This window comes from Leucopleurus acutus (genome assembly GCF_964270905.1).
Source record: "Leucopleurus acutus genome assembly, chromosome: 14".
Taxonomy (NCBI): Eukaryota; Metazoa; Chordata; class Mammalia; order Artiodactyla; family Delphinidae; genus Leucopleurus; species Leucopleurus acutus.
The window spans coordinates 26375188-26390887 of NC_139156.1; the positions used below are offsets into that span (position 1 = coordinate 26375188).

The 15700-nt window shown below is 52.4% G+C and overlaps 1 protein-coding gene across 5 annotated transcripts; it reads right to left on the minus strand.

The window, feature by feature from the left end:
• Positions 1-872: 872 nt before the first annotated feature.
• On the minus strand, positions 873-15298 carry PPRC1 (PPARG related coactivator 1). Of its 5 annotated transcripts, none has more exons than XM_082854276.1 (14): positions 15145-15298; positions 11099-11287; positions 10409-10555; positions 10187-10288; positions 7138-10072; positions 6795-6848; positions 5911-5968; positions 5068-5135; positions 3345-4068; positions 2230-2379; positions 2053-2119; positions 1808-1929; positions 1412-1563; positions 873-1126 (listed from the first exon to the last, which is right to left on the minus strand). In XM_082854276.1, exons 1-14 carry the CDS (start codon positions 15295-15297, stop codon positions 1023-1025), a joined length of 5025 nt encoding a protein of 1674 aa, XP_082710402.1. In that variant the 5' UTR covers position 15298; the 3' UTR covers positions 873-1022. The 5 variants fall into 5 exon arrangements, with proteins under 5 accessions (XP_082710402.1, XP_082710400.1, XP_082710401.1 ...); XM_082854274.1 differs by having other exon boundaries at positions 5068-5138; XM_082854275.1 differs by having other exon boundaries at positions 5068-5138; positions 10409-10558.
• Positions 15299-15700: the final 402 nt, after the last annotated feature.

Sequence of the window (15700 nt, forward strand, 5' to 3'; positions counted from 1 at the left end):
TCCTTTTGTCATGAGTACTCAAATTTATCAATCAATGCTCAGGCCTGCCAAGTTAATTCCAAGTTCTATCTTATGTCAGTTCGTATTAAACAGCAATCCCTTCAGTCCTATGCACTACCCCTTGACTATTTCCCATTCATGCCCCTCAGGGAGGTAAGGATCCACTTTCTCAAGGGACACACCTCTCCTTTGCCTTTCTCAGGCATTCCCCTGTCCTTGGTATATAATTCCTACAACTCCCTCTTCCCCAAAGGTCTATCCACCTGCATGCATTCTTTGAACATCTGAGAACCTGCTGAATGCCAAGCATTGTGCTCAAGCTATTATGGTCCACATACACACAAGTCTCGGTTTCAAAAACCATTATTTGCAACAGTGTGAGCGTCCTCTGGGTCCTTGATATTAAAATTCCTTCCTGGACCAGTAGCACCACCTTTGTTGGAAATGCAGAATCTCAGGCCCCATCCCAGAAGTCAGAATCTGCATTTTTAAAAGATCTCCAGATGATTCAACTGCTCTTTTAAAGTTTGAGAGGCACTCCTAGATGACTGATTTCACTTACAACACTCTTGAGGAGCAGTTTCAAGTGGTCAGGATTCTACACCTGACCAAAGAGGGGTCCTAGGAATTAAATGGAGGTAAGCATGTCCCTGTTGTGTTCAGAGAGGAAAAGTGACTTGTCTGGCACTACTACCATAGAAAGAAGCACAACAGCACTTGGCAGTTCCCTCTAGTTCATGTTTATTAGTCTGCATAGTGACTTCGATTTTCCAAACACTGGGGGAACCCCTCAACCCCATCCTTCTTACATAGGAATGCAAGTTAATGTGTTTCAATGCCTATTATAAAAAACAAATACCACTTTAAAAAAATCTGATTTAACACATTTTTATTTCACTTTTTTCCATTTCTTTATAAAACAGTCATCTCCTCACTAGCAGCTGTCTCCCCTAGACTGGGGGAGGGAATGGAGGAGGTTGGGCACCTCCAAAGAAAAGGGGGTGGGGGAGAAGGGCCCAGGGTTACCTCCTGAGGTTCTTCTGGGCCTGTTTCAACAATGTGTCAAAGTCAAGAGAATCAAATTTGCTCTTTACAGGAGCAGGGTCAAAGTCTTCCCGGTTGGAGTCTATAAAGGTAAAGAGAGACAAACATCAAGGTCTCTGAGTACACCTCCCAACCACAGCGTCCTCAAATGGCCAGCTACCTCTCATGTCTATAATGAATGGAGCTAAAATCACCTGGATATTAAGTCAAAAGACAGGTGAGCACCCATTTCTCCTCTCATCCCACCCCTTAGGCTCTTCACGTGTCAGAGGAAGACAAGTCTGCCTAGCTAGCGCCCCTCTCAAAAGCCTGGGGACCTTTTGAGGGAGGAGATGATACCAAAGGCTCAGGGCCTCCCTCCACTCACCAAGATCAGAATAGCTTCTCTTGCAGAACTGCCTGCGGCCCCCAAAGCAGAGATCAAAGGGCTGTTCATCTGCTTGCCTCAGCTTGTGGCCACTCTCAATGGCTGCAAATGCCTCCTCAGCATAGCGATAAGTGACGAAGCCATAGTTGTCACTGGTGGGGAGGGTGAGACAGAGGCTGACATGGCTATTTGGGCACATGCCATGGAGAAGAGACAGCTCGCCAGGGTACAGTAATGGACTGGGGTGGTTCTTCTCATTCCCCAAATTGCCAACCCTCTAACTGTAGAAATGAAGGTGCCTATATTGCCTAGGACACCAGAGCAAGGGGGGAGAAACAAAGAAGCATCAAGATAGATAATGAGACAGGACATCCTGACCTTAGGGCCCAACCTCACCCTTGGACACGGAAGTGGATGGTGCACTCCTCAATCTCTCCGAAAACAGAGAACCTCTGTTTCAGCTCTGACCTAGTCATGCGACCAGGTATCTTCCCAATGAAGACCACTCTTCTCTCTTCCTATGTTAGGTCAAGGAAAATTGACACACTATGAGCCAAGGCCATAGCTGCAGACGGCTCTCTGAGCTCATGTCATGGCTCAGGGACAAGCCCTCTCCTCCCAGGAGCTGTTCCTCTACTCACTATTGCACGCTCCTTCTGCAGAACTCTCTGCCTTTGGTAATGGTCGTGTGAACGATAAGAACTGTACCTGACAAGAGAAGAAGGTGCCATCAGTGCCCCAGACATTACGCAGCTCAAGTCTCAGAACTCTTAGGCACCTGCACCCCAGATGCACCGACTCCCTGAAAACACGCTCACCGCCGCCTCCTGTCACTTCTCCGGCGAGGAGATGGAGAGCGGGACCGACTTCGGGAACTAGATGATGAGGATGAGGAAGACGAGGAGGAAGAGGAGGAGGAGGAAGAGGAAGAGCATCTTCGGGAACGTCCAGAGGAACTGCAACTGGACCTGGAGAACAAAGGGGCACACAGGAATGCTGGGAGCGGTGCAGGTATATTCTACTTACCTCACCTTGGCCCCAGCCCTGCCTCCCTGTCAGGAAGCTCAGGACCAAAGGCAAAGCAGAGCAGAGGAGATCTAGAAGAACTCTTCGCAGATGACCAAACTGAGAACCTCATGAACTTTAGATGTTCTAGAGTATTTGGGCACAGATCATATTTATTTTCAATTATGCAATTAAAAATAGAAAAATATTTAACAAATCAAAAAGAATAAAAATAACGGAGACTCGGACATAAAAGGCTGGGCCCTAGGTCTTACAATTAGCTGCGGGTGGAGAGGGGGGCAGGCCTGGGTCTCTGGGATCCTGCTCCCCTCATATGTCTCACAGGAGTACTATGAACACGGCATTTAGGGGATGTGCTAGACCTGTAGTAGGGGACATTTCTGAAGATAAGCTTCACCATCAAAAACCAAGAATTCTTCATTGATTAAGTGGAAAAATTTGGGTCTATTACTGAGAAAAAGGTACTGCCAGAAAATAGCTGAGGCCACAGTGACACTCAAAGGAACTGTCCCAGACTGTTTCCTCAACAGATGATTAAAGGAAGGACCATTTGCCATTAACAACCCACTAGACCACCATCCCACATACTACCGGGAAAATAGCAGAAATAAGGACTGATACAGTATGCAAAGGAATCAACGTGGTCAAGATCAAACCCTAATTGTCTCCCCAAGGCAGGTCTCCAGGAAGGAGGAGACCTCAGAGATATCCCAATCTCCAACAGGGGATAGAAGCTATCTTCTCAGAGCTTGCCTCCTTCGAATCCAGTAAAGGGGGAGAAGACAAAAGCCAAAGACAGAAATAGAAGCCTTACTGCCTGAAAGTATCGATGTGCTAAAGCTTTCAGAGTAAACCAGAGGAGAGAACTTCCAAAGTGGAGAGAACCTAACAGGCCATCAGAGCTCACCTTCGCCACCTCTTGTGTGGGGGGGAGAGGGACCGGGACCGGGACCGGGATGAGGAAGACGACGATGAGGATGAGGAGGAAGATGCTTCGCTGGTCCGGTTGGACCCAGAGCTGACAGAACGGTTGCTGCGGCCACGGCGGCCTTGCCAGCCCCGGCTTGGGGGGCTGGCTGACCTGCAGGCTTTTCGATAACAGCGCATTGACTGCTGCTTGGCTGAGGGATCAGGGAGAGTCCTAGTGTTCGTGTCATTCCGGCAGGGTGAGGCCTCAGGGGACAGCAAGGTGGATGGGGCAAGGCAAGGGGCTGGGGGATCTGCCTGATCATTGCTAGTCCTGTGATCAAGTGGCTCCTGGGAGGCAGCTGTGCATGGGGGCAGCGGGGTGGCTGGGCCCAGGGACAAGACAGGTTTGATGGTGATATCCTGATGGCGTTTGACATTCCATCGGGAGCCCACCTCTGGAATGACTAGGGCAGGCGTCTTTTTTGGGGGGGTCCTGCTCCGGACACAATAGTCATGGTCCCCAGAGCCCACATGGACTGGACTAGGGCCATGGACCCCTTCTTGGAGGCAGGCTGCAGCTGGATGTTTGGCCTCTGTAACTCCTTCAGGCTTCAGGGTTCCCTCCTGGGCGGTGGACTTAGGAGATTTGGCTTTGGCCAGCAGTGAGACAGCAGCCAGGGGCTTCCATAACTGATGGGGAGGGGTAGCTGGAGGGGTGAGCCCTGTGAGGGGAGGGAGGATGGAGATAGCAGGATGAGATCCGATTCTACACTTCTAAACACTGTGAATATAGGCTCCAGGGATCCCCACTTCATCTCACAGAGTATACTAACAATGATCAACAGCCCAACTTCTCCCACTGTTAAAACTGCTCCTTCCCCTGAGTTCCCCATCTTGGAGACCAGCAGTAGAAACCCAACCAGCTTTGGTCCTCCTGAACTGTTCAACCTCTCACTGCTCAAACCTAGCTGGTGGCCAGGTCCTGTCTGTCCTACCTCTTCATTCTTAGACTCACCCCCTGCCCTCAGAACTGCCTGACTTCTGGGCTGCATCTTGCCTGAACTCATGTAATTGTCTCCTAATAACCTCCTACCTCGGGCATCACACCTGTCCACCTGTCTTCTACATTCCTGCTGGTGGGAGCACCCAAAAACCAAACTGGTAACGTTTTTACAATTGCTTCTTCACTGTACAGTATAAAGTCCAACCAGCTTAACATGGCAGTCAAAGTTCCCATAACCTGACCTCCTGCTTTCCACTCCAGCTTTCTCTCTTCCTTTAGCTCTGCCCAGCACCCTGATCAACCACTACACTCCAGCCAAAATGAACCACTCACAATTTCCCAAAACATACCGGGCTGGCTTTGCTTCTCCAGCTCACTCAAGCCATTCCATCTACCTAGAATGCCCATAAACCTACCTGATTGGTATCAGTGATTTTCTCAAGCCTCCACTTTGAGGATTACCTTCTATATAACCCTACCCTGACTGTCCCTCTTCAGACCCCACTATAAGCCACACAGGCTTCTTTAACACACATCTGATACTCAACATGCTCATTTGTTTACACATCTGACATCTGCCCCCTGGACTGTGAGAACCTCAAGGACGAGGATCAGATCTCTGTATCCCCAACACCTACACACACTTGGTGCAGAGCAGGCTCTAAAAACATTTGCTGCATAAACTAATCAAAGGCAGAGTTCCCCACCCTGAACCCACCTGCCACGTTGGCCAGTTCTGGGGCTTGTAACCGGTCTAGGGGCCTCTTCTCCTGGGGAGTGTCAACGCTGCTGGCGGGGGGAAAAGGGAAAGCCTGGTTCATTGCCTCCTCAACATCTTGTACATCTGCTTTGCTCACAAAGCAATGGGAGAGGGGTGCGTGCAGAGAGGAATGGGGGGCACAAACTGCCCTAATCATTCTCCTCCAGCACAAAAGGGGTCTTAGTGACTGAACTTTATGTAGGTTGGGTCTCAATTCAGCTCTGCCCAATTCCTGGATGACCTTGAATACCCCCCACCTCCTCCAAGCCAGGAGCCTCTCGTGCCTGGCTCAAACCAACCCAAAATCAATGTGGAGGAAAATATGCTTGGCAAAACAGGATGGGGTATTGTGAACATGAAAAAAAAAAAAGGCCTCTTGGTGCTGGAAGAATGGGGAACAAGGAGGTCCAGGATGCCTGTGCCCTCCAAGGAGTCAGGGGAGCCCTAGCCATGAATATCCTCCCCCACTTTTTCTTACACCATTACCAGTGCTGAGCAACCTTAACGCCTGTTAAATAAAGGAAAGAAATCCCCAAAAGCACGAGTTGCCAGAAAATAAAAGGCATCACCATTTGGAACCCCAGACTGGAATAAGCCAGAAAATGGAACATATATATCCTCCTCCTTCACCACTCAAGACAGTACGCTGTAGTGATGGGCTGAACCGGGGGTGGGGAACAGGGAAAGACTAGAGCGGACTAAATGTCCCTGTAACAGAGGCATCCAGTTGACAGTCCTGGAGTACCGGCCGGCTGCTGACCAACAGCTGGTAGGGTAACTCACTCATGTCCCCATACTTACCCTGAGTTTCCTACAGCCAGGCTGTCAGCAGGAGCCGGGGGAGGGCACTCCTTTTTGGCTGCAAAGAAACCATACTAGTTAAAAGCCCAACCGGATGTTCCATACTGAGGAGGTGCAGAAGGGCTGGCTCTGAGACCCAAAGGAGGAAAATCCATTTTGCCTACATACTCCATTTGGGTCTCCCCAGAGAGATCCATTCTCCTCCAGTGGGTACCCAGGTATATTTTTAATCATGTCTCTTCTCTGCTCAGAAACAAGCACACTCCCCACTGAATCTGGGGAGTCCAAACTTCTAAGCCTAGCATTCCAGGCTCTACATAACCCACCTAACTAACTTCCTAGTCTTATAACCTACTCTTGATCTACACTTATATTTTCTATTTTGCCTTGTACTACCGATACCTGTTACCAATTCAGCAGTCATTTCTGCAAATTCTTCTCCCCAGTCAGACCATAAGCTCATCTGAGAACAGGACATAATATCTCCCGCAGCACCTAGATCCATGCCTTGTACTGAGAAGCTGAGCTATCCATTGCCTTTCAAATACACCACATGCGATCTTTCCTATACCTCTGCCTTTACTCATCAGTCTCTGAATTCCTGTCTTCCAAGGCTCACCTGGAGAGCTACCTCCCCAAATAACCCAACACACTTGAATCTCCCCATCCATCTACTCTTTATAGTTCTTGCCATGCTGTACCCACCACTCTCCCTGGCTTAGATTGTGTCACAGGTAAATCTTGTCTTCCCATTCCAATTAGGGGGCTACTCTAGTGGCTGAGACTCCCCTTCTCCTTCCCCCCAGTTTAAGCAACTACAGGGCTAGGCCCAAAGGAAACATCAACAAAAAAGGGTTGGAGCAAAGCTACCCAGGTTTCCTCACCTTCTGATTTCTCAAATTGCTCCAGCAGACTGGACAGGTCCGATGCCTCAATTCCTGTGGAAGCATACAACACAGCCCCTATCAACTGAGTACACAGGTCCCAGAAGTCCCAAATCACCTCACTTCTTCCCTAGGCTCCCCATGCTCACTGTACTAAGTAAACCAAGGCAGCAACACAAAGCAGAAAGAATCAAACCAACCCAGACTTCTACCTCTCAAGAACTCTCCAAAGAAATCCAACAAAGGCCAGCCCCACCAAGGTAGTTTATCCTGTTTTATGGAGGACACTCCTCACACAACCCCCATGCCATTCTTCACACCAACGGAACTGTGTGGCACTCACCAATCTCACTGATGAAAGCCTGTACCACATCCTCAGGACCCTGGGTACGTGGGGTAGGCAGAAAGGACAGTGTCCTTAGACGCGCTGGGTGGACAGCAGGCAGCTTGGTGGTAGTGCTCTGCCTTGGTGCAGATGTGGGAACAGCCTTGGCAACAGGAGAGGGTGCCTTCTCCCTGGGCCTAGCTTCCTGGGGCTCAGGCTTTAGCCTCTCTGATGCAAGCTCCTCAACAGCCACACTCTCAGCAGGCAGACACGGTGGAGCCTTGATCCGAGGGCTGTGCACCGGGGAGGACACCTTGTGTTTCAGATGGGGAGATGCAGACACTGGCTTGACCTCCACCTTGGTGGGCTCTATCTGTGGAGCTCCCTGACCAGCTGCCCCAAGACTGAGGGGAGGAGCCATCGGCACAGTCAGTACACTATCAGGAGGGCCAGGTGGGATGCCACTGGGTTCCACCTTGGGTGAGGGAACAGCTCTTCCAACAGAGGTTAGAGGCAAAGGAGGTGGGGGAACAGCAGGCCAGAATGGAGGGTGTTGCAGCCCTGGGCCCCATCCCAAGGGCCCATAGGTACAGCTGGAGCTATAAGGTGGGACTGGGGCAGGAGGAGGTACCCAAGGCACATTGCAAGTGGAGGGCACAGCATAGGCCCCTGGAGTACCAGACACTAGGGGCACCGTCGGTGGAGGGGGCAAGCAAGGATAGCCAGAAGGGGACAAGGGGGGATAACAAGGCCAGGGTGGCACAGGGGCATAGTGAGTAAAGGGATCAGGTGGCACTGGCCCCACAGACATCGGAACACTAGGAGGCTGCAAGGGTGGTGGGGGCAGACTGGGGACACTTTGCCCATTTGTGGGAAGGGGCAGCATGGGGGTCATGCCCAGCCCACCCGTGGGAAAAGGCAGGGCAGTGGGCATTGTGGGGGGCATGGACTGCACAGCAGGAGGTGGAGGTCTTGCTGGCAGTAGCATCTCTTGGGATGGCACCTGCTCAGTGGGAGTTGAGGCCACAGGTTTGCTTGCAGGTGGCTCAGGACTAGGAGAGGCAGGGCTGGGACCCATAGGAGCAAAGCAAGCCTCAGAAGGAGCCTCAGGGCTTCTCTGCAGAATTGTCTTCTTGGCTGTGGCTGGTGGGACAAGACAAGGGATGTCTGCCAGCCCTGTGGGAGTTTCTGGGAGGCTGGGCCACTTCCCAGCTGGGGGATGGGGGTTCCTCTCTTCTGCCTCTGCTTGGCGCTGCTGCCTTCGTCGCCGGTACTCAGATAGGCTAAGAGGCCGAGGCCTGGCTTCCTGGGCTGTTGCACTAGTACCAGTTTCCCCCTTCAGAGGACCCATGACCTCCTTGACTTCAGGATTGATGGCCTTTGGGGGGTCTGAGGACTCTGACTCCAGGAGGAGCTGGGGGGCTGGACTCCCCTGGGCTGATGACACTGCGCCACGTCTGGGATCAGTTGGCCTAGACTTAACTAGTACAGGGTCAACTGGAGCCAGGTCATTGGGAAGAGAGTCAGCTTGTACTGGCTTGGCTAGGATAGGGTCAACTGAAGGCAAGTCATCTGAGATGGGAACAACCACTGCACGGTCTACTGCTGCTGAGTCAGCCAGAACTGGGTCAATCAGCACTGGGTCAGCTGGGAGAGGGTCAACCAGCTCTGAGTTCGCTAAAGCACGGTCAACCAGTTTAGGGTCAACAGGTACAGGGTCAGCCACAGTGGGATCAGGGTCAACTGCAGTGGGATCAGGGTCAACCGCAGTGGGATCAGCTTCAACAGAGTCAAGTGGCATGGGGTCAGCTTCAGAGTCAACCAGTGAGAGATGGGTTGAAACAGGGTTGGCTTGGATGGGGTCAACCAGGCTGGGGTAGAGGTCTAGAGGACCTTCTTTAGCAGGACTAGCTTGTCCAGCACTACTCTCCAAGTTCCCAGAGCCAGGCTTCTCCAAGGCAGCTGCCCAGGCCCGAGCCCAAGCCTGGGGCTTCCCTCTACCACGGGGAGGCACAACCTCTCTTTGAAGGTCCTCCTGAGGCAAGCTGCCTCCCTGAGAGGTCAGCTCTGTAACTGCTGTAGACTGCCCACGAGAGGCTGACCTCAGCCTCCTGGCATAGCCTTCTGCACAGGCAGCTGGCTGCTCCTTGCTCTTCTTCTTCCTGCCCTTTCGAGCTCTCTGGGAACTTAGCATTGTGTTGGCTGGTGGGTTCTGAGGCCCCTTGGGTGCCATTGGCTCCATGACCTCCCTGGGCTCCAACAAGCAGGCTGACTCCAGCTTTTCCTTTGAGTCCAGTGACAACCCCTCTTTCTCAGGGCAGAGGGCTTCCCTGGGCACAGCAGCCTCTGTCTCTGCCTCTAGTGTAGGCATGAGCAGCTGCAAGGCCGCACTGGCCTCTAGCGAGTTATCCAGGAGGACAGGCTGGGGTCCAGTAGGGATCTGTCGCACCACAACTGGGATCTCCAGGTCGTTGCCAGCTGTGGCCGCCTGGCCCACAATTTCCAGCACCACACAATCCTCAGGCAGTGTCAAATCACCTGGCTGCTCTTGAAGCTCATCCTCAAGTGCCGTCAGGTGGGTGAGGTTAGGCAGGCAGTATGGGTGCATGGCCCGCACCAGCTCACTCAGGGAGGAGATGCTCTCATCGCCAGCTGCCTGCACTGCCATCTCTGCTGCTACTGCTGTTTTATCTTCCTCCTCGGGACAGGCCAGGTGCATGGGGAAGTCTGCGATGCTGCTCACAGAGTTGTTGAGCTCCCCAGCAAGCATCTCGCTGCTGAAGCCGGCCACCTCCTCCTCTTCTTCCCCATCACTACGCTGCTGGGGAGGTGGGGACTGGCCCCAGCGGGGTCTTGACCTTGGGGGTCTCCAGCTAGGAAGCTTGGGGGAGGAGGTCTCCAAGAAAGAGGGTGGAGAGAAGTCCCAAGGAGGATCTGTGAGAGACATCTCAACCTACAGGAGAGAAAATAAGACATAGGAGTTTTCTCCAGGAATATCTTTTTCCAGACATGTCCCCATATATTCCTCCCCATTGGGAGTCCATGAGGCTCCCTAGGTCAGGCTTACCCCACTCACTCTACTACTGCCTGTGCTGGGCCCCAATGGGTCAGTCGGGGTGATGAGGTCACGTTCTGGGGGTGTCCGAGAGAGGCTGAGCAGCCTGTGCAGCTAAAAGGGAGAAAAAGACCTGAAATGTGTTTGTGCTTCAGAACTTTATGAGTAGGCTCGTGGATGTGGTTCTAACCTTTGCACCAACCACACACCCCCTTCCCCTCATCCCACACTTACAGAGGAGCCCTCCCGAGGTGACACAAGCAGCTCTGAGTCAGGAATGCTGTCAAATGGAGACAGGTTCTCGGAATCTGCATTGTCCAAGATCTCTGTTAGAGCTGTGAGCAGTGACACTTCATTCTGGTCCTCCAGAGATAACCTGCTCTGCTCAGGAAAGACAACAGGAAGGTCCCACCACCATCCCTATGACCTACCAGGCCACTGAGAAGGACTGGATGCCAAGAGAATCCCTCTCCCAGGCTCAGTTCAGCTCAATTTGCCAGAGAGAGATGTTAGTACCAGGAGGCATGGGTTCCAATCTTATTTACTACCATCCACCATCTCTCTAGTGTCAACAGAGACCTGTCAAAACTGAGTCTTGAACTTATGTTTCATACTCCCTACACTCTCAGGTAAGATGTGGGATGCTCAGCAGACAACCCTTGGCTAAGCTGGAATTGGACTCAAAACACAGATCAGAACCCTCTGAACATGTAAGTCAGGGGCCCAGGCAGGGTGAAAGGCCTTGGATGATAATCCAAGTCTGCCAGGGCATCCTCTTACATGGGATGTAGCCCAACTCTCACTGAGAAACAAAAACACACTTCAAGGACTCAGGCTGAGTATCTAGGAACCAAGGTGCTAAGAGAACAGAGCCACTGAGCCAAAGCTCCTGCCTGAAGACCTCCAAGCTCAGCCCCAGCTCACCTCTCCAAGGCCACCAAAATCTTCAATGAGGGAGATGAGGGAGGCATCCATATAGCTGTGCATGGTCCCCAGCAGTGTCCCATCCTGCAGTATCAGCTCCTCCATCTCTAAGTCCTTGTCCCTCAAACAGGGGCCCAGCCGAGATAGACTGACAAAGCCAGAATCATCCCCCTCCTCATGCAGCAGCACCTGGGGCAAAAGGGAATAAGGTCAGGAAGGCACAGTGAAGGCTGCAGGGCATGGGCCCTCGGGGGCAGCTGATTTACACACTCTGTAAACTAGGTACCGAGCCCTCCACCAATGGCCTCAGACTCAGCAGGAGCCCCAACACACTCTGGACTTGCTGGGCAGAGAGAAGTACAAACTATGAGCCACAGCCACAACCAGATGGCAGTGTTCAAGAACCTTCTGGGAAAAAAAAAAGTTTAGACTCCATCCAGAAACACTTGGAACCACACGAGATTGATAAACTGGGGAATAAAAACATCAAAAAGACCAAGATTGTTGAGAAGAGTTATCTGCTGGCAGTGATGAAGACAGACACTCTCAGGGGCACACCAAAGGAGAGGAGGTCAGTAAGCAGGCAATTCCAATTACAACCACCTTACCTCCCTCAAATCCCACTTAGGCCTCTCGTCTCTGCTTAGCTCAAATCCCACCTTCTCAAGAAGACACCTCAGCCCTCCCCAACGCATCTCTCCTCACACCCCGAATTCATACGTGTTCCTGTACCGCTCACTTCTCTGGCAATCACATCCTACCCACTTCCCTACCCCATGACATTCCTTGCATCATTACTAAAACTATATTCCAAGTTCCTTTGGGGCAAATAACCCTTTGTATTCTATTAGCTTATATCTTTCTTGGCTCTTGGAAGGGTTTAAACTGTGCTTATACTTCCTGGTCACCCACCATGCCTGGCACAGTGCATCACAGTATACACAGCTGACAGTCACACTTATTTCGAACTTCTATTTTGAAGGCTCTACAGTGTGCCACCCAACCTCTCAAAGGTAGTCCCAAGGGACAAGTCTCTTCCCTACCCCAACCAGGTTAGAGCAAAAGAAGAGAAAGCTTGATTCTGTGGACGGAAAAGCCCCGCCCCACCCCACCTCTTCCCTGAGAACTAACATCTTCAGCCTTGTCAGGCAGGGAGCCATCCGCCCAGGCCTGTCAAGAGTGTGGGCGTGGGCAGGGCCAGAAGTGGCTAGAAGGGCTGGCAAGGCCAGAGGCAGGGGTATCTCCACTATACGAAATTATAGATGATGCAAAGTCCAGAGAACAGGAACAAACACGGACAAGCCAGTCTTACCTCTCCTTTGGCAGCAAAGGGAAACTCTGTACCTCTTCCAAAATAAAAAAAAAGCAACAGGTGTGACTGCACCCCCCCCCCACCCTCCTAATCAAGCTGAAGAGTAACAATGCCCAACGAGAGAAAAGGATAGATAGGGACAATTTAGGAGGCCAGGCCCAGAGATGAAGTAAAAGGTGGCAGGTTTTAGGCACTAACTCCTCCCAAGCCTTCACAATCCTGTAATTACAACTAGCAACTGAATAGCACCTCGCTCAGCAAACACTCCCAGGTGAGCAAAGAGGCTGCATCTCCTGCCCTGCCACCTACCTGACCCAGCTACTAGGCCAGAATCTCAAGACAATGTCCAGCTTTATGAACCACTCATCACCACTTCCATCAGGCAGGTACTGGAGCCCCAGTCAGAGAAGCCCCTCTTTACCTGACCTCACCCATCCCTCCCCTCAAACCCCAAACAGCACAGCTCCCAGAGTACCAAGATCATGGAGAGGATAAGCCCAGGCTAAGAGTGTGCCAGCCACCAGCATCTCTTAACTTTAACAACCTCCCGACTGGCTTTCCCATATCCGGCTTGTCCCTGCAGGGTTCAAAACCAGCTACAAACGTGAAAATACACATTTGATCACCTCTTGAGACACTCTCTAATCCCCTCCAAGGGCATCTTCCCGCTCTTAGCACTAGGTTTAAAGTCCTTAAATGGCTTACAGTGGTCCTGGTATTCCCCACCAGACTCCTCCAGCGTGTCTTCTCTCACCACTCTGTCTGTCTCTGTTTACACCAGCCATACGGGTTTCTCCAATAAGCCATGTTCTCTCCCACCTCAAGGCCTTCACATACTGTTCCCTCTGAGGAAAGCTCCCCCTCCCCTCCGCCCCCCACAATCTCACCTTAAAATGTCTCTTCCCAGACCCTGCAAGGTAGATTACTACTGCTGATTATATAATATGCTGCACTTTCCTCTGTCCTCATCATTATTTATTGTCTGTCTAAAACATAAGATCTGATAAAAACATAAGATCCTGGAGGACAGGGACCATGTGTGGTTTACCACAGTATCCCCCTATGTCTAAACATAATGGAACCTCAGTAAGTTCCTGGCTGATTGACTAGCTTCCACATACTCATCTTTGTGTGTGTTTGTGGTGAACAATCTCTCCACAAGACCCTCTCCAACCCCAAATGACTACCTAACTTGGACTACAGCTGGATCATGGATACTTCCTGCCTCTCCCCCAAAGGGTGGGCAGCACCAGCCCCACAAGATGTGGCCTCTGAGAAAATAAGGGAAGAGCAGGTGGGCAGCTCCCAAGTAGAGCCCCAGAAGCCACTCCCCACCCCCCACCCCCAGGGCCTGGATTGGTCTGCTAGAACTGATATTACCTGGCAACCTGCAGCCCAACTCCCACCTAGAAACCAAAAAAGAAAAAAAAAAGCTTTCAAGGACTCAGCTTAATTGCTTAAGCAAGATAACAGTTCAAACGAAGTCTTGCCGACCTCCACTCTGGGTGGGAACTTTTAAGAAGCCCTGGTGAGGAGTGGGACGATAACACTTTTAAGTATGGAGAACTGAAGACCAGGAAAAAAAGAGTATGACAGAAAGAATGTCCCCCCCGCATTTAGTAAACGTTCAACTGGTGTTGAGTAGTTCTCAGATCGCCTCCAACTTTTGCCATCCCCAGCACAAATTCCAGAGAAGCTTAAACACAGACCATCTCAAATTTGTCTGTATCAATTCACAGGAGCAGGCCTTAGCTGCCTCCTCAAAAGCGATGCTTGAGGAAAAGTGAGGGAAGGAGAGGACTCCCTTTCCTTACTTAAGCCTGTGCCATGTAAATGTTGAAACCTCCCATGCCCCTTGAATCACGAACGAGGCAGGACTGCAGGCAACAAAAACGCCAGTGCCCATGCCTCACAACCCACCCCAAGCCGGTCGGAAAGAGGCCGCCACTCCACAGCCCTTCAACCTCAGCCCTCTACCCTCCCCAACACACTCCGCCATCCGCAGGGCACAGACTACCCGCACACCTGTAAAGTCCTTTACCATTCGTTGTCGAGAGGCAACGCGGATCAAAGCAAAAAGAAAAAAACTCCTCCAAGGCTCTGGACAAAGTTGATTCTAGCAGCCCCTACCTTCCTTCCTTCCCAGCCTGGGGCCCCCAGCGCCGATCGGAGATGGCGGGACCGGCTGAGACACACCCAGTTCCCGGCAGTGCGGCTCCAGCGCCGATACGAGATGCCCGGCAGCCTGGAGCGGGAGCCACGTGGACATCCCCTCCCCGCCCCCACGTGGACCCGAGGGCCTCCTCCCCCCCGCCCAACCCACGTGGGTGCCGGGGCCGCCTAGAGGGGGAGGGGAAGCAGACAAATTATCCCGGGAAAATCGCTCCCCCCACCCCACGTGGCTCCGAAAAAGCACTGCGGCGCTGGGCTACAGGCAGCCCCCACTCGGCATCCTTAGAGGGAGGTCTTACTCTAAGTCCGAGTCCCCCCACACACAGGGGCCAGGTTTCCGACACCCTGCTCTGCCCCTCCGGCGTTCCGGAGGAATGGCCATAAGGACCCGCCTCTGCCCGCATCCCCCCAGCAAACGACCCAGGTCCGGTCGGTCCAATCCGTCTTCCGCAGCCACCCGGCATCGACTCCCGAACGCTTCTTCCCTTTCCTGTGGCGTCCACGTGTCACCGCCCGGCACACGCCGCTTTGCTGCCAGCCGCGGGCCGCCCGCCAGTCTCACCTGCTCCCCGCCACTCACAGCGCCCACAGTGCCATACGGCGCTTGGCTCCGACTCCCCCAACCGCTGCTGCGCACTCCACCGCCAGGGTCGGGGCCGGAGCCCCCACTCAGAAGCGGCGCGACTCCGTCTCTCAGTCCCCGGCGCGCCGCCATCTTGGCCCCTGAACACCCGGCGCAGCTCTGATCGCCGGGGCCGCCTCGCCCAGCCGATTATAGGAAGGAAACTACAACTCCCGAAAGACACTGCAAGACTACGAATCCCAGAAGACTGAGCGGCGATACCCATTTGCACACGGGAAGAGGGCACTGGCCTCACGAGGGAGCCTGGGAGTAGTAGTCGCATTCAGCAGAGTCTGAGTGGCACGTGCTAGAGGCATACTGTAATGCATAATTTTGTGTTGCGCGCGGGGACCTAGCTGGGGAGCGCGAGGTAATAAGGGGATAATTACCTATTGCGTATCTTTTTATTTTCCCAATTTGTCCAACTGTCAGAACCCCCTCTTTGTCTGACGTTTTACCTGCTGCACGTTCCTTTCTCCTTAGTCCAAGCGGGCCT